Source organism: Eriocheir sinensis, chromosome 66, assembly GCF_024679095.1.
Source record: "Eriocheir sinensis breed Jianghai 21 chromosome 66, ASM2467909v1, whole genome shotgun sequence".
NCBI lineage: Eukaryota > Metazoa > Arthropoda > Malacostraca > Decapoda > Varunidae > Eriocheir > Eriocheir sinensis.
Genome location: NC_066574.1, coordinates 7,711,705 through 7,730,556, shown reverse-complemented (window position 1 = coordinate 7,730,556; position 18,852 = coordinate 7,711,705). Strand labels below are relative to the sequence as shown.

The following is an 18,852-nucleotide window of genomic DNA, read 5'->3' as shown; positions in this document are numbered from 1 at the left end:
CGAAGAAATCACCGTTCTGGATTGTATGGGATTCTGTAGTTTGGTTCGGGCTGTTACGAAGACACTGTGTTGGACTGTGAAATCGGCTCTAACACATCTGCGCCTGTTCTCGCCTCAGATGTCGGGAGCTGCAGTATGAAGAGGAACCGCTGAGTACCCTATCCGTGGTGGTCACCTTCCACAACGAGGCGCGCTCCACCCTGCTCAGAACCCTCGTCAGGTGAGGCTCAGGTGTTGCTGTTGTTTTAGTTGTTGTTGTTTGTTGGTGTTACTCTGATCATTACTATTTTTTTTTTCTTATTCATTTTTTTCCATATATTTGATTTTTCTTCTTACTCCTCCTCTTCTTTTTCTTGTTCTTCTCTCGTTCTTGTTGTTCTTCTCTTTTTTTATTGTTCTTGTTGTTTTTCTCTTGTTCTTTTCTATTTTTTTGTTCTCTCGTTCTTGTTGTTCTTCTCTTTTTCTCTTGTTCTTGTTGTTTTCCTCTTGTTCTTTTCTATTCTCTTGTTCTCTTGTTCTTGATCTTGTTGTCCTTTTCTTAATGTTTTCTCTTGTTTTTGTTCTTGTTCCTCTTGTTCTTGTTATTATTCTGCTTCTTGTATATTCTCATTACTACTACTACTACTACTACTACTATTACTACTACTACTACTACTACTACTACTACGAACTACGAACTAGGCACTTATTATCTACCACGCCTGCTTATGTCCATTCAAAACCATTAATCTTCACTAAACAACATCATCAGACGACCTTTCACCTTAACAACTTCAACAACAACAACAGAACACTTTTATCAGATGACTTAAAAACGCGTCTCCATCTACGTTTTCTTTCGTTAATGCAAGAAGCGCACTAAGACATCAACACACTGGCCTGCATAACCTCGCATAAAAAAGAACAGTTATACAAGAACCACCAAAGAAAGAAAACGGTTAATGCAGGCAACAGAAAACGGATACAGACAGACACCTTATGGTCATCCGCTATCTATATCCTCGCGCCAAACCACAAGGAGGAAAAAAAAGGACGTAGGAAAAAAATCGAGGGAACAAGTTTGTGATATCGGTAATAAATATAAGTTGACGGGCGTGACCTTATGGAGAGAGAGAGAGAATGATCGTTGTCATATTCCCTCGCTATTTTATGGAAATCCGCCGCGGTTCCGCCTAGTATCGCGCAGCGGGCCAAACTTATGGTCAGCGTGTCGGGGTGGGGGGTGGAGGGGGGACTGGGCGGGAAGGTGGGGGGGAACCACGCACCTGCACTGTCCGTACAAGTCCCACATTGGGGAACAAATTGAGGGCCAGATAACACCAGGTAACATAAGGTCGAGAAGTGAGGAGAGATCATTATTATTATTATTATTATTATTATTATTATTATTATTATTATCATTATTATTATTATTACACACAATTATAAACACACACACTCACACACACACCAAAGCCTTTTAATACCGGTAAATAATCTCCGTTTTTATTAGTAATCCTAACGTTCCAATATTATTACGTTAAACGCACGAGAGAGAGAGATAAGTCTGTAATCCCTACGGCCCACCTTTTTGTAATAGAGAAGTGGGTCATGCAATATATGAATTCGGGAGGAGACAGACGTATTATTATTATTATTAGTTTAGCAGTGGCAGTAATAATAGTAACAGCAATGGTAGAAACGGTAAAATAGGCAATACTAACACAACGCAGTAACACAACACAGTAAGCAACACACGCGATGGTCCAGGTGAGACAAACTTCCTCTTTTGCCTCGCCACGTAGGGAGCGTCACGGAACATTGTCACGCACGATTAGTGGGTCGCATTATAAGACATTCCGCCGCCCAAGAACACATAATTGACAAGGCTTTCGTAGGAGTTGTGAGCATTTCCAGGAGTAGTTTTAAGACCCTGGTGGTAGTCTGACCCTTCTTCTGTACCAGGAACCTAAAGAAACACTCATTAGAACCCGATTGATCCCCTCTTTGACCTTTAGAAATAGCTGATGTGATATAGCAAAGTGTCTTGCAATACCAGCCAAAAAAGGGTAGGCATTAAAAGACACACTCGCTTCTCACATCAGCTATTTCAAGAGTCAGTCAGATTATGATGTTTCTTCAGGTTCAAGGTACAAAAAAGGTCACATTACCACCAGGGTCATAAACTAGGTGAAATGTTGAGTAATGCGGCCCCTTAGGTCTCCGTGCGAGGCGGGGCGCGGCAGGAGCACAGGGACGGTGTAACTCAGGGCAGCCTTTGTCTCTACCCCGCAGCCTGCTCACGCGGACGCCCCAGGACCTTTTGGAGGACATCGTGGTGGTGGATGACGCCAGCGATGACCGTAAGTATACAAATATGATGATGAAGCACACTATAGGATTCACTCTTTAATCAATAGGTTCTTTACTATTATTTCATACGGTTTACCCAATACGATTCTTTCTCTAGTACAATCTCCTTTCCCATACGATTTTTTATATTTTTTACGGTCAACAATTCTCTCTTTCATACGGTTTCTTCCCCTATACAGTCCTTTCTCTCCTACGGTCTCTCTCCTTGTACAAGTCTTTCTCTTATTCGATACATTTCCTTACACAATTTTCTCTCTCTCTCTCTCTCTCTCTCTCTCTCTCTCTCTCTCTCTCTCTCTCTCTCTCTCTCTCTCTCTCTCTCTCTCTCTCTCTCTCTCTCTCTCTCTCTCTCTCTCTCTCTCTCTCTCATACAGTTCCCTTGCAGCCTCTGACGTCACACAACTTTGATATAAATGCTTCTGTTTCTCACGCGTCAACAGAGCGAATTTAATTACAGTGATACGCGTTTTCTTCTCATCCCCTTTTCTCTTTCCGTGCAGCCTCTGACGGGAAGCTGCTGGCCGGGCTGCCGAAGGTGCGTCTCGTCAGGAATGGGCAGAGGCAAGGTGAGGCGGGGCAGGGGCAGTGGAATGAGGAGGGAGGGGGGGAGGGGGGGGGAGGGGGAGGCGCAATGTCATGGGTGTCCCGGTTAGTTTAATTGCTCGGCTGACCAAATTACCGACTGACTTAATTTGATTGGTGGTAGTTGTAATTTATTTAGCGGAGTGAACGGTGGCCTAAGTAACTGACTTTCATCGATTGGCTGACTGGTAGATTCTGAGATTGCTCTGCTGACTGACTGACTGACTGACTAGCTGACTGATTAACTGACTGACGGGCTAGTTGACTGATTAACTGACTGACTGACTGACTGACTAGCTGACTGATTAACTGACTGACGGGCTAGTTGACTGATTAACTGACTGATTGGCTGACTGACTGATTAACTGACTGACTGATTGACTGACTGACTGACTGACTGACTGACTGACTGATTAACTGACTGACTGATTGACTGACTGACTGACTGACTGATTAACTGACTGAGGATGTTTTTTGTTGACTGACTGACTGTTTTTGTTGGTTGGAGATTATAAGTCTAATCTGGTTCTTGTACTGACCTCGTGACTGACTAACTGACTGATAATTCGAGCCTGGCTTCTCTGCTAACTGACTGACTGACTGACTGACTTTTACTGGCTGCAGACGGGTCTTGTTAGGAGTCACCACTTCGCTGACTAACTCCCCAATTATACCAAAGACTTCCACTGATTGGCGCCACTACTTTGATGGCTGACTGAGAGACGTTTTGTTGATAGGTATATGATCTTTTATTTTTATTTTTTTACGTTTCAGTTAACTTCAGGATATACGACTGTAAGTGGCGGCGTCTGTGCGGTTACCTGGTCACCCGCCTGGCAATTACCGTGGACTCAATACAGGTGTTCTCGGAAAGGGAGGTTAATAACGTGCGCGGAGTCTGTGTGATGAAGGTTATCCATTGTGAGGGCGGAGGCGCAGCGGGGGGGCTAGGACCTTATTGGACACACACACACGCACACACACACACACACACACACACACACACACACACACACACACACACACACACACACACACACACACACACACACACACACACACACAGAGAACACTTTAAAGAACAAACTCAGAATATTCGATCTACACGTCATAATGCAACTCCCAATTTAAAGAAAAGAAACCCAACTACAAACCTTCAATAAAAAAAAAAACTACTCCCTTTAAATTACAAATGACGAAGGAGCCGATAAGTCAAACAATCCATCGGTTCTTCGTGCTGACCGCTACTATAAAAGGAGTCGCGTGGGAAGTGGAGGCGGGTTGACTAAGACCAAACACAAAGAACCTTATTAGTGCCCGCCGTGCATGATCGTCTGTCTGTCCGTCTGTCCCCAGGTTTGGCTCGGTCCAGGGTGCTCGGAGCAGACACATCGAGGGGCGAGGCGATCTTCTTCCTTGATTCCCACTGTGAGGTCAACGAGGGCTGGGCGACGCCTCTCCTGGATGCCCTCCGTCAGGTAAATTCCGCCGCGGAGGTCACTGACTCTCGTGGGGCGTGGGCGCGTGGGTGGGGTCATTCGGGGCGTGGCGGGATATCTTATGTGCGGGGCGGATGCTCGGGTGTGGGGGATGGGAGTGAGGGGGGTGAGGGCGGGGTGCTTTGCTGGGTGAAGGGTGGATGATGGGGTGGTGCGTTGAGTGTGGGGGTGGGGGTGGTGTACTTTGCTGGGTGTGTGGGTGAGGGTGGGGTACTCCGCTGGGTGTGAAGGGTCAGAATGGGATGCTTCGCTGGGTGTAGGGGTCGGGGGGTGGGGGTTCAGTGGGTGTGGGATGTGTGGGTGAGAGGTTGAGGGGTGAATCCTGATGTGTGGGTCGTTTCAGGAGAGTAAGGCTTGCAAGAGAGTGGTTACCTGGTTATGGTGGATGCTGGTGTTTCGCTGAGTGAGGGATGGATGCTGGGGTGAAGTGAGGGGATGAATCATGATGGGTGGGTCACTAGAGGGTAGTAAACCTTGTAAGGGGCGCTTGGCTGGTCATAGTGGATGCTGGGGTGCTATGCTGTGTGTTGAGGGAGGGCCTGAATCCTTATACAGGTCGTTTTAGGTGAGCAAAACATGGAAGGGGCGGTTGACTGGCTAGTAAGGGAAATAACAGCAAGTACCTCAATGTCAGTGGAGCAGAGGGGGTTAGTGGAAGGGAGGGAAGGGTAAGGGTGAGATAGACATATTCAATTCTTACTCTTTATATTCTCCTTACTCTACATATCCTATACTTTAATATGTTCTACGTGTGTTTGTGATATATGGGTCAGTGAATGGCTGGGTGTGGGCGGAACGGAAAATTTTGGGTGTGTCAGGTTCTATGAAAACGGGGGGTAGTTGGTGGTGGGCGGGTGGGGTGGGTGGTGTAATAGTGTAGGGAGGTCAAAGGGTAAGTGACTGGAGGAGGGGAAGAAGGCAAGGTTGAGTGGGAGAGGAAGGCAGAGCTGGGAGGGGAGTGAGAGAGAGAGAGAGAGAGAGAGTACGTGGGAGGGGGTGGCAGGAGTTTAGTCAGGAGGTTCAATTAGACTCCGATTAGAGGATAGTGGTAAGGTTGTGTTATCTCTTGTCTCGTGTTCAGTCGCGTGGTGGCAATGTTGTACGTGCGTGCGATAGAAGAACTGAGTATTGGTTGACGTTGTTGGTAGTAATGAAGCTAGAGATGATGAGGTTGTTAGAGTTGAAGATAGTGACTGATGATAATGATGATGATGGTGATGATGAGGAAGTGGCTATAAGAAAAGAATAACCGATGATAGGGCTGCCAGAGAAGCTGTAAAGATGATGATGGTTATAAGGATGAAAATTATGAAGTTGCTCGTCAAAGGGATGCTGATAAGAGGGTGGATAGAGAGTCTGATTATGATGACGTTAGTGGTGGTGGTGATGATGGTGGTGAGAACGATATGGTTAATGGGGGTGAGACCGCTTGGTAGGGCTAATACAGGAGTTGTAAATGGTGGTGGTGGTGGTGGTGGAGTGGGGGTGGGGGGTGCAGGTAAAAGGAGACGATTCAAAGTTTCAGAACAAAGGGGCAAACTCTTCAACACTTAGGTCACCAAGCTCACACATTTGACAAGGGTTTCCTAGGAGTTTTGGGCGTTTCCTGAGGTACTTTCTTGACTCGGGTGGTAGTCTTAAGGGGTTATTACACTGGGCAAATTTTCCGTGAATCTTCAGTCAAACCACAATTTCCGCTGGCGTGGTTCTCATATTTCCGTGATTTTCTAACGTGTCCACGATCTTCCAAAGCTACGGTAGATTTCCCCGAAGGACGACGGTATTACTCACCATCATCATCATCAGCAATAACAAGAAACAAATGAGAACCACGCTAGCGGAAATCGTGGTTTGACTGAAGATCCACGGAAGATTTAATCAGTGTAATAGGCCCTTAACCTTTCTTCTGTACCATGAACGTGAAAAAAAGCTCATGAAAATCCGATTAATCTCCGTTTCGACCTTTGGATATAGTTGACAAGAGAGGTGGAGGGTCTGAGATTGCCGACTAAGAAGGATTACAAGTGTGTTTCCCGCGGCGTAGTTCAATGAGCAATAATGACCCACCTATAGAAACGCGGCCCAAGGAAGAGGGAGGGATGGGGTAGGGGGTAAGGAAGGGACCAGGGAGTGTATAGGGATGGGGGGAGTCGAGACAAGCCGATATGGGAAAAGGGAAAGTTAAGGTGGAAGGGAGAGGAGAGAGGGAGGTGGGAGGAAGGAGAGTACATGGGAGGGGGTGGGAGGAGGTAAAGAGATGAGGGGAGTTTAGTTGGGAGACAGTGGGAGAGGGAATTTAAGTACTTGAAAGGGGTAGGAAGCGAGAAGAGGGAGAAGTTTAGAGGAGAGGGAGAGGGAGGGAGGAAGATAGAGGGAGGGAGGAGGGAGGGAAAGAGGAGAGTACGTTTCCAAGCAAGTTCAGAGCCAATATTGCAAACTCTCTCTCTCTCTCTCTCTCTCTCTCTCTCTCTCTCTCTCTCTCTCTCTCTCTCTCTCTCTCTCTCTCTCTCTCTCTCTCTCTCTCTCTCTCTCTCTCTCTCTCTCTCTCTCTCTCTCTCTCTCTCTCTCTCTCTCTCTCTCTCTCTCTCTCTCTCTCTCTCTCTCTCTCTCTCTCTCTCTCTCTCTCTCTCTCTCTCTCTCTCTCTCTCTCTCTCTCTGTCTTTCTGTCTTTCTCTCTCTCTGTCTCTCTCTCTCTCTCTCTCTCTCTCTCTCTCTCTCTCTCTCTCTCTCTCTCTCTCTCTCTCTCTCTCTCTCTCTCTCTCTCTCTCCCTCTCTCTCTCAGCAGCCCCCAGCCGTCCATGTCCCCCAATGGACCACTCCGATGATCGATATGCCTTTCAAACGAGCAATAATCCTTCCCAGACCATTCTTGGGGGTTTAAAATGAGCTACAGACTCACTCGGGATATTTTGATGCTCTTTATATTAGTCTCCCACTCGACCGTTTTCACTTCTGCTTCCTTACTTCTTTTACAATTCCTTATTCGTTCTCTATGCCTTAAGTACTCCTGGAGCATCGTTTTTATTCCATCCATTAGTGTTTCGCCCTTTTGAACACCTCCTTCACATACCGGGTTACATTCCAGCGTCCAAATTCCATCTTTTGTCTCATCCTCTCTCTATGCCTATAAAATCATCCATAAGCTACCCTTCTAAAATCCTCCTTCATGTCCCTTCACCTCCTTCACATACCGGGTTACATTCCAGCGTCCAAATTCCATCTTTTGTCTCATCCTCTCACTATGCCTATAAAATCATCCATAAGCTACCCTTCTAAAATCCTCCTTCATGTCCCTTCTATCAGTACCTCGCCCCTTACACATCCCCGGGTCGCTTTCGAATGCCCTTATAGATCCCTTCACCGCCGCTCCTTTCCCCCAACAGAACCCTCGCAGCCTCGTGTGCCCCGTAATAGACGTGATAGACCAGGACACCTTCGAGTACCGGGCTTCAGGATCGGTGCTAAAGGGAGGTGGGTGAGCTGTGTCTTCTCTCATAAATGTGTTTGTATGTAGAAATAGATGAATGGATGGATGGATGTTTGTATATATGGGTGTAGGATGGTGTGTGTTCGTGTACGTAAGGGGAGGTGTATGTATTTAGGCAGGTTTGTAGGTATGAATGTACGCATGTAGTTATGTATGTATGTATGTAATGTATGTATGTATGTATGTATGTATATATGTATGTATGTGCTGAAAAGTCTAACAGATATTCTTCCTTCTAAGGTGATAAATTTTCCTTCTCACACACACACACACACACACACACACACACACACACACACACACACACACACACACACACACACACACATTCAGCAACACAAAACTCTCCTCGTCGTCGCTTTCATCAACCGGGAACAACAATTTCATTAACTCGGCATAACGAAATCATTGCTTCTTGGGAGGCTGGCGTGCTCTCTCTCTCTCTCTCTCTCTCTCTCTCTCTCTCTCTCTCTCTCTCTCTCTCTCTCTCTCTCTCTCTCTCTCTCTCTCTCTCTCTCTCTCTCTCTCTCTCTCTCTCTCTCTCTCTCTCTCTCTCTCTCTCTCTCTCCATCTTTAATAATCGGGTTCAAAAGCGAGATATATATATACACGGCTCACTAACTCTGTAATGGGGTGTGTGTGTGTGTGTGTGTGTGTGTGTGTGTGTGTGTGTGTGTGTGTGTGTGTGTGTGTGTGTGTGTGTGTTGTCAAGTGCTGTGCTGCGGTGCGGGTGGCTGGGCAGAGAAAGAGAGAAAAAATAAATGCCTATACTTACAAAACAATACAGAGCTTTTGATATACACTGAGTTACGTCTATCTTATAAACCTTAAACAGCGATGAGACATAGATTTCTAACTCTCTCTCTCTCTCTCTCTCTCTCTCTCTCTCTCTCTCTCTCTCTCTCTCTCTCTCTCTCTCTCTCTCTCTCTCTCTCTCTCTCTCTCTCTCTCTCTCTCTCTCTCTCTCTCAGAGATTTATTACAACTTAATGGCAACATCTAATTAAGGTAGAATCGACGTGAGGTCTGTGTGGTCTGATTTTCTATGTAAATCTATGTAATCTCTCTCTCTCTCTCTCTCTCTCTCTCTCTCTCTCTCTCTCTCTCTCTCTCTCTCTCTCTCTCTCTCTCTCTCTCTCTCTCTCTCTCTCTCTCTCTCTCTCTCTCTCTCTCTCTCTCTCTCTCTCTCTCTCTCTCTCTCTCGTAACGGTGAAAGTACAGACGAATACCGCACAATGAAACACAGAAACAAAGGCCGAATTAAGTGAAGGAAGCATTAATCTTCATCATCTCAGATCCATGAAATCCTCAAACCCATTCTCTCTCACATTTTATGACGTTGGGGACATACTTTTTTTATCCTCTATCCTTCTGCACTTAATAAACGTAAACGCACAGGAATTTACGATCCATGGCACCATTCTCCGCTGACAAGGGAAGGGGGTGGGGTGGGGGGTATGAAGGTCCCATCAGTACCCAGAGAGCGACCATGATGAGCCTTGCTATAATCGGAAGGGTATTTGCTGGGGATGACAAACTAGCTCGTGAATTACTTAGACGAGAGACGAGCCAGGTGAAGCAAGGGTGAGGTTAGCTAAGGTAAGGTAAAGTAGGGTAAGGTAAGCTGAGGTAGGGTAGGGCAAGATAAGGTGAAGTTGGGTTAGTGTAAATTAGGTAAAATGCGAATAACTGTATACCAAAACGAGAGACGGACAAGCCAGGTGAAGCAAGGTGCGGTGAGGTGTCGAGGCGAAAAAAAGTTGGAAAGTTTCGTTTAGTCGGCGCAACATCTGTGGTCATATGCCGGAGAGAAACAGGAGGGGGAAGGAATTATAGGAGAAGGGAACAGGCCCCAGGAGACGGGACACAACCCCCGATTAATACCTGGTACCCATTCACTGCTGGGTATCGGAAAAGCCGCCCAAATTTTTCCACTCCGCCCGGGAATCGAACCAGGGCTCTCTCGATTGTGAGCCGAGTGTGCTAACCACTGCATCACGAGGCCCCCGGTGGTGAGGCGAGGTAAGATGAGGCAAGAGAAGGTGAGGTCAAGTTCATTTAAATTAGGTAAAAGAGTATAATGTGAGGTAATGTTAAGGAAGACATAAGATGAGGAAAGATGAGTCAGGTAAAACGAGGTAATTGAATCTTGAGGCAGGTACAGACCAGGTAGGTAAGGTAAGAGTCGACTTCATAACCAAGGTACTAATGACATCACCTCCCCTTCCTTCCCCTTCCATCACACACACTCAGGGTTCGACTGGGGGCTGCACTTCCGCTGGGTGCCGCTGACGGAGGAGGAGGCGGGGGCGAGGAGTGACCCGACCTCCGTGTACAGGTGAGAGGGGACAACAGGTAAAATGGGTAGGGGTGGGGAGGAAGGACGGGTAGTGGGTGGGGAAGGGAAACAGAGGCGGCTAGAAGTAGTGGGATGGGAGGTAGTTGAAGGGAGGAAGGGGGTGGAAGGGCGTTGAGGAAAAGGAGAAAGAAAGGAAAGGAAAGTCAGTTAACAGTGGAATGGGAGATGTCCTCTTGATCCTCCTTAAGAACTAGAGAACAAGAAGAACAAGAACAGTCTCGAGAGCAAGAGTGAGGAATAACGCAAATGGTCTCAAAAGCCTTCCTTCAACTACCTCTCATCCCACTGCTTCTAACCTTCTCTGTCCTTCCTCCCCATCCCCATGCGGAGCAGCACAACCAGACAGACAGTTTATCCCATACCCAATGAAGGCCAGAGATGAGGTCGTTAAGGATGTCTTTATGGGAAATCCTAAGACGGTCGAGGGAGGCAGCCTTGTATACTGCCACCTCAATGAGCGACACAACGAGTATACTCCTGAAGACCCACCGCACGAGGCAATACAAGGAGACATAGCAACCCAGGATCAAAAGAGTATATACTGCTCTTTGGATCCTGTAGCAACCGATCAAGGGAAGACGCGAGTGTAGTCTTAACCCGGTAGCAGCGACGGGCCAAATTTGTGGCTTTACCGTGTACCAGCTATGGGCCAAATTTTTACCATGATATAAACCCCAAAATAGATGATGCGTAAACTGATCACAAATGCGTTGATACTATATATTATGAAATGGTTTGCGTGAGTGATGTTTTTTTCTCATTAATTTGCTTAGAGGGGTCTTTAAGATACATGATCCCCGCAGCTACCGTGTTAAGAGCCAGGAGTGAAGGAGATAACACAATCATATCTAGCAGTAAATCCCTTTGACTGACCTGCAAATCCTTTGACTGACCTGCTTTTGAATGTTGTCTTGACCTTATGCATTGTACTCCTCCTTTTCTCATTTTCTTCTTCTTCTTCTTCTTCTTCTTCTTCTTCTTCCTCAGGTCTCCAGTCGTCGGGCGGCCTCTTCCTCATCGCCCGCAGTGGTGGGAGGAGCTTGGCAAATGTGACCCCAGCCTGGAGGTGTGGGGGTCGGAGCACCTTGGTAAGTTTGCTTCGAGAGATGGATGAGGAGGAGGAGGAAGATGAAGTGGATGAGGAGGAGGAGGAGGAAAAAAAGTAGTATAGTGGATGACTGTGATAATAGTGATGATAGTACTATGGTTACGAACGACTACTACTACTACTACTACTACTACTTATACTACTACTACTACTACTACTACTACAACTACCACCAAAGATCTTATAAACCTAATCTAACTTAACCCAACTTAAAGCTATTCAAACCTAACCTAACCTAACCATTCATAAGATCTTTGCTACTACTACTACTACTACTACTACTACTACTACTACTACTACTACTACTACTACTACTGCTTATACTACTACTACTACTATTACAACTACCACCAAAGATCTTATAAACCTAATCTAACTTAACCTAATTTAACCCAACTTAAAGCTATTCTAACCTAACCTAACCTAACCATTCATAAGACCTTTGCTACTACTACTACTACTACTACTACTACTACTACTACTACTACTACTCTCCCCTCTCCTCCCACCACCACCGCCACAGAGATGTCCCTGAAGGCGTGGCAGTGCGGGGGCGTGGTGGAGGTAGCGCCCTGCAGTCGAGTGGGCCACGTTTTCCGCCGCCGACACCCTTACACCTTCCCCGACGGCAACGCGAACACATACCTCAGGTGAGCGCCGGGGGTAGGAGAGGGTGGGGGGGGGGGCGGAGGGTAGGTGCGGAGACAGGTAAGGGAAGGGAAGGGACACAAGAAAGTAAACTGGAGGGAGCGAAGAGTGGTAGAGAGACGGAGGTAACAGGAAGAGGGAAATAGTGATTGAAGGGAAGGGAAGGGAAGGAAGGGAAGGGAAGGGAAGGAAGGAAGGAAAGGAAGGAAGGAAGGAAGGGAAGGAAGGAAGAAAGGAAGGAAAGGAAAGGAGAGGAAGGAAGGAAGGAAAGGAAAGGAAAGGAAAGGAAGGGAAGGGAAAGGTGAAGGTAGACATAGGAAAGAAATGAGTGATAATGAGACTGAGATAAGAGGAAGATAGATTGATAAAATTAGTGATAGAAAGGAAGGAGACAAAACCGAATGAACGACAATGAAGAGGGGAAGAGGGAGAGAAAGATAAATAAAATGAAAAGGAAAGAGATATAAAGAAAAAAATGATAAGATCTTGAAAGGAAAGAGACTGAAGGAGGAAACAGGAAAACAGAGAAGAAGGAAAAAGAGATAAGCAAAGGAGGGAAGATGAGAGATGGAGACGGAAAAAGGAAGGTAGGCGAATGAAATGGAACAAAAGTGGAAGACGGAGAAAGGAAGAATGTAGGAAGGGGAGGGTGGAAGAAGATATGAATGACTGAACGAATGAGAGAAATGACGGAGGAGAAGAAAAAAAAGAAGAGGAAAATAACTAACGCTAATGACTCGGGGAACTGAAAGGCAAATCAGGAAAAGGGAAACACAGAAAAGGTCGAAGATGGAGATGAAGGAAAAGGAAGAAAATTTACAGGGAAGAAAAAATAAACTAGGAAGGAAGGAAAATGATAAAGATAAAATAAATGAGTAAGGATGAAGCAAGAAAGAGGAAGAGTGAATTTGACAGATGAAGACGAAATGAAAGTGAAAAAGGAAAAATAAATGAATGAATGACAGGAAAAGGAAAAAAATACAGAGGACAGAAATTAAAAAAAAACTACAAAAAATAAACTAAAATATGGAAAAACTTACATAAACAAAAAAAGAAATGAAGTGCAAGGAGAAAAATAAGCAATTCTCTCTATCCATCTCTCAGTCAGTCAGTCAGTCAATCTATCTATCTATTTTTCTATCTATCTATCTATTCACAGGAACTCCAGACGCGTAGCCGAAGTGTGGCTGGACGAATTCTCTCACTACTTCTACGAGACGAGACCCAGCGCCCTGCAACAACCATATGGCGAGTCAGTGTCCCGTCCGCTTGGCCTAACAATGCACATATCACTGTAACTTTGTATGACCTGAAATTTATAGTGATCTGTGCGAGAGGAGTGACAATGAAAAGGCTAGATGATGATTGTGATGATGTTGATGGTGATTGTGTGTGTGTGTATGAGGGGAGGGGGAAGGGGGTAGGTTATTTTTTTCTATTTAATGATATGCATGATTTCAAGACATTAGAAGATTCTGGTTCACTTGCCCTGATATAATTCTCCACAGTCTCTCCTAATTAAATCACTTACGCCCTTGAACATATACTCCGGCTTAACCTTAAACAGATAAACAGTACAATCTTAAAATAATAACACACTTTGAACAGTTTAGCGCCTTAATTAAACAAACCAGGTTAACTTTAGACACCAAAATAAGAAGTTCAAGAATAATAAAAAAATAAAAAAATAAATAAAAGTAACAATGTGCCCTTCTCTCTCTTTCTCTCCCTTTTCCCCACTTTTTCTCTCCCTTCTCGTTCTCTCCTCTCCCTTCTTCCTTTTCCTTCTCTTTCTCTCCCCTCTTCCCTTTCCCCTCTCTTTTCCTTCTCCCTTTTTCCCCTCTCTCCTTCCTCCCTCTTCCCCTTTTTCTCTCCTCTCTCCCCTTTTCCCCTCCGTTTCTCTCCCTTCTTCATTTCCCCTCTCTCTCCCTTCTCTCTCTTCCCCTCTTTCTCTCCTTTTTCCCTCTTCCCATCTTTCTCTTCTCTCTCCCTCTTCCACCTTTTCTCTCCTCTCTCTCCCTCTTCCACCTTTTCTCTCTCTCCCTCTTCCACCTTTTCTCTCTCTCCCTCTTCCACCTTTTCTCTCCTCTCTCTCCCTCTTCCACCTTTTCTCTCCTCTCTCTCCCTCTTCCACCTCTCTCCCTCTTCCCCTCTCTCTCCCCTCTCATTTCGGGGAAGAACTATTTTTTTTAACAGAACAGCGCCTCGCGGACATTAAATTTATTCTTTTTTGTTTAGTCACTCCATTAACCATTCTCCCTAACCGTAAAGAAAGAAAAAGAAAATAAAAGATGGTAGACACTAAAAGAAAAGAGGAGGAATTTAAATAGGGTGAGAAAGGAAAGGATAAACAGGGGACAGAAGAAAACGTGATTAAATGAATAAAATAAAGCGAGGAATACTTAGATAAATGAACATATATAGATAGATAGATAGATAGATAGATAGATAATATTATCCTACACACTTAGATAAATGAACAAATATATATGATAGACATATAGATAGATAGATAGATAATATTATCCAACACCCAACACACTACTATTAATATAAAACTGGTCTTTCATTACTAAGTTTATATTGCAAGTCTCTCTCTCTCTCTCTCTCTCTCTCTCTCTCTCTCTCTCTCTCTCTCTCTCTCTCTCTCTCTCTCTCTTCTATCTCTTTTTCTCTTCTCTCTTCTCTCTCTCTCTCTCTCTCTCTCTCTCTCTCTCTCTCTCTCTCTCTCTCTCTCTCTCTCTCTCTCAAGCTGTCGTGTGCGCTAAATTAGGCAACTTCTGATATCTCTCTTGCAAGGTATATAATAATTGGCCTGTAGTTATATATATTTTTTTTTTCTTTTCCTTTTTCTTCGTCTTGTTTCGCCTCTCTTTCAAAAGTTTCATCAGGTTTCATTTTTAGGAGCATTTTCCCGTTTCCCGGCGCCGAACTCATAAAATTGTAGGTTTTAAGTTTTCGTAACCTGTGTGTTTGTGTGTGTGTGTGTGTGTGTGTGTGTGTGTGTGTGCTCTTTCACATCCCTTTCCTTTTTCTTCCCTTCTTTTTCCTTCATCCTTTTCCATTCCTTTCCTGACCTTTTCTTTCCATTCCTTCCTTTCCTCTCCTCTTGTTTTCTTTTCCCTTCCTTTCCTTTCCATTCCCTTTCTTTCCGCGCCTTGCCTTCCCTAATTTCTTTTCTTTTCCTTCCGTTCCCTTCTCTCATTTTTCCTTTTCTTCTTTTCCTTTACCTTCCCTTCGATTACTCTTCATTCCCTCCCCGTTCTTCCCTTCTCCCTTTCTCTTCTTTCCTTTCCTTTTCTTTTCTTCTTTCTTTTCCTTTCCATTCTTTTCCTTTCCTTCCCTTCTTTTCCTTTCCCTAACCTTCCTTTCCTTTCCCTAACCTTCCTTTCCTTTCCCGTCCCTTCTTTTCCTTTCCATTCCTTTCCTTTCCCGTCCCTAACGTCTTCGCAGCAACCTTCTCGGCCCTACGCATTAATCCCATAACTTGAAAGTCTTCGAGAGGATGATAACAAACAGTAAGAGAGAGTACACACACACACACACACACACACACACACACACACACACACACACACACACACAGTACATTAAGCCGTGTACCAAGTTCTTGCTTTAGTATTTCTCTCAAGTTCTTTACAAACCCTCTAGTCGTGCATACGTGTGTGTGTGTGTGTGTGTGTGTGTGTGTGTGTGTGTGTGTGTGTGTGTGTGTGTGTGTGTGAATAGATGAAAAGCCACTCTCTATCTATCTATCTATCTATCTATTTCTCCCTCACTCTACCTGTACCCACACATAATAATAAACATTCCCCAGTCGTGTCAAATACTGAAGTAGTTGCAATGTACAAACCAATACTCTCGACACACTCTCCTCTTTCCATCACTATAAGTTTATTTCAGTCTCCTATCGTCCTACGCTCTCCGAGTATACCTTTGTAGCGAAGTTCTTAGGTACACGTGAACAAGAGTATCAATTTGGATAGGTAGATTCATTGACTGATGTTATTTGTATCCCCAGAAGTAGAAGTAGTAGTAGTAGTAATAGTAGTAGTCATGTAAACAGATATATGCATGCGTTTGAACAGGCTTTTATCAGTGCAAATCTATGTGAGTATGTGTGCATGAATGTATATATGTATGTATGCATGAGAGAAGGTGTATATCTATAGGTAAAAACTCCTCTCGCCCGAAATCTCACCTCCCCTCCTCCTCAGCGTGGGCGGCCGGCGAGCACTGCGGGACAAGCTGGGGTGCCGGGGCTTCGGGTGGTACCTCAAACACGTCTACCCCGACCTGGGGGCGCCATCCAAACACGACCTCGCTTACGGGCAACTCCGGCAGCGCAACTTGTGTCTTCAGGGCCCCGAGCCGACCCGCGGATACAAGGTAGGGAGGTGGAGGACGGTGGGTGGAATGGTAGACTTTGGGTTCACTGGGGGCGTGGAACTCTGGGTAGAACGATAGACGGCTTTGGGAGTAGGGGGCATCTGGAGGCTTGCTAGAGGGACTGACATTAAAGGGACGCGAGTCGAGACATGGATAGGGAAATGAACGGGGTGGTGATGCTTGATAGGATGAGGCAGAGTTGGGAGACAAAAGATAATGTGAAATTTTGCCGGAAGAACCCTGGGTACTCACTGCGGGAAGTATGACTCAGAGGGGACTAGTTTATGGCGCGGAGGGATTGATGCTCTTTTTTCTTGGTTCGTTTCCGTGACAGGAGTGCATTTTGATTTCGTTTCTCTTGCATATAGGAAATAATTAGAAGTTTTTGATCCCTGACTTATCTATTTACATATTCGCTCATCTATTTACCTACATGAAACGAAACTAACGCCAATGTCTATCCTCGTTTTCACCCTTAGCATCGATGTACCCCAAGCAACTCTAATCTCATGTTCTCACTAAGAGCGGTCCGATTACATTCACCATCCCGTTCTTTTCCTCCCTTCAAAGTCTCATCCCCCAGAGTGAAGGGTTATTAGGAGGATGAATGCAATTAATTCACGGAGAGTGTATTGATAAAAGAAATGGGAGACTTAAGGGTGTGCAGGCCATTAGTGTTATGAGCGAAGCAGTGAAACGAAGCGACTGGAGCACGGGGCGAACCATCAAACCCCGCGCCGTGCAAGATGACGTCACTAATCATGCCCCCTTCTCCTTCTCTCTCTCTCTTTCTCTTCTCCTTTACCCTCCTCCTCCTCTTCCTTCTTTACCTTGTTCTCTCTTTTCTCTTCTCCTTTACCCTTCCCCATCTTCTTTTCCTTTTTCTCTGTTTTATCTTCTCCTTTATCCTCTCCCTCCTCCTTCTCCTCCGCTTCTTTCTTCTTCTCTTTCCTTCTCTTCTTTACCCTCTCCACCTTCCTTCTCCTCTTCCTTCCTTTTCTTCTCCTCCTCCTCCTCCTTCGTATTGGTTCTGGTTTCTCTCTTCCTTCTTCCTCTCCTTCTCGTTCTTCTCCGTTTCAGGCTGACTCGATTCATATCTCTCTCTCTCTCTCTCTCTCTCTCTCTCTCTCTCTCTCTCTCTCTCTCTCTCTCTCTGTACACCTCGCCCTGACTTTATTGCTTCGTCTTGCCGCTCATTGATCCTCCTCCTCCTCCTCCTCCTCTTCCTCCTCCTCCTCTTTCTGATCGTCGCTTCACACTCAATCTCCCTCGAGGCACAGAATCTTTACCGCCTAACAGTCGCGCCGCGCGTCAAAAAGTTCCACTCCAGAGTTCCCTGAAGCGGAATCAAACCCTGTGAGTGAGTGAGACTGGCGGTGTGTTGCGGGGTGTTGAGGCGAGTCTGAAAGAGATCGAAGCCCCTGCCCTCCCCTTTTTTTAAGCGGTATGACCCAACTAACTTCGCTGCGTTGCACTGTTGAGTTTGTTGCTTTATTACTTTTTGGGAGTATGAAATAGAAAAGAGAAATGTTGTTTGTTTTTAGGTTAATGGTTAGGGCAGTGGTGAAGTTTCTGGGGTATGCAGTCGTCTTTTGTTTTTTTATATATTGCGTTCACCTTCACTGTGGCAAAATGGATAGGTGGAGGGTTTTGAGAGACCGTGAGACTAGTTAAGTATTCACGTAGTCGCTCCATGATCACTGTCCACAATTACTGCTTATTGATCACTAATATGCAAGGCCGTAACTGAAATGTCTTACTAAAAACTGGAAACTTATATTCACAACACACACACACACACACACACACACACACACACACACACACACACACACACAGGTAAAGCCACGCATACAATAGGATGATTCAAATGGGAAGATAGGTAATGACAGACAGATAAAAGACACAGATAAAAGACAGATTTTTTTTTTTTTTACAACAAAGGAGACAGCTCAAGGGCACACAAAAAAGGAAACAATGATAAAAAAAAAAGCCCGCTACTCGCAAATAAAAGACAGACAGATAAAAGACACAGAAAAAAGACAGATTTTTTTTTTATACAACAAAGGAGACAGCTCAAGGGCACACAAAAAAGGAAACAATGATAAAAAAAAAAGCCCGCTACTCGCAAATAAAAGACAGACAGATAAAAGACACAGATAAAAGACAGATTTTTTTTACAGCAAAGGAGACAGCACAAGGGCACACAAAAAAAGGAAACAATAATAAAAAAAGCCCGCTACTCGCAAATAAAAGACAGACAGATAAAAGACACAGAAAAAAGACAGATTTTTTTTTTATACAACAAAGGAGACAGCTCAAGGGCACACACAAAAAAGGAAACAATAATAAAAAAAAAGCCCGCTACTCGCAAATAAAAGACAGACAGATAAAAGACACAGATAAAAGAGAGATTTTTTTTACAGCAA

General features: G+C 45.0%; 1 protein-coding gene and 1 long non-coding RNA gene across 2 annotated transcripts in view; one reads left to right on the top strand and one right to left on the bottom strand.

Moving 5' to 3' along the window:
• The window catches only part of LOC126987824 (uncharacterized), a 22,600-nt gene extending 11,382 nt beyond the window's left edge, over positions 1–11,218 (bottom strand). The window contains exon 1 of the long non-coding RNA XR_007741233.1: positions 11,172–11,218. This is a non-coding gene — a long non-coding RNA (uncharacterized LOC126987824). The remainder of the gene's footprint in view (positions 1–11,171) is intronic.
• The window catches only part of LOC126987821 (polypeptide N-acetylgalactosaminyltransferase 14-like), a 23,423-nt gene that overhangs the window by 738 nt on the left and 3,833 nt on the right, over positions 1–18,852 (top strand). The window contains exons 2-11 of the mRNA XM_050845219.1: positions 119–220; positions 2,275–2,342; positions 2,853–2,918; positions 4,291–4,412; positions 7,817–7,904; positions 10,173–10,257; positions 11,266–11,366; positions 11,910–12,036; positions 13,194–13,286; positions 16,252–16,423. Of these exons, the coding sequence (XP_050701176.1) occupies positions 119–220; positions 2,275–2,342; positions 2,853–2,918; positions 4,291–4,412; positions 7,817–7,904; positions 10,173–10,257; positions 11,266–11,366; positions 11,910–12,036; positions 13,194–13,286; positions 16,252–16,423 (1,024 nt within the window). The remainder of the gene's footprint in view (positions 1–118; positions 221–2,274; positions 2,343–2,852; positions 2,919–4,290; positions 4,413–7,816; positions 7,905–10,172; positions 10,258–11,265; positions 11,367–11,909; positions 12,037–13,193; positions 13,287–16,251; positions 16,424–18,852) is intronic.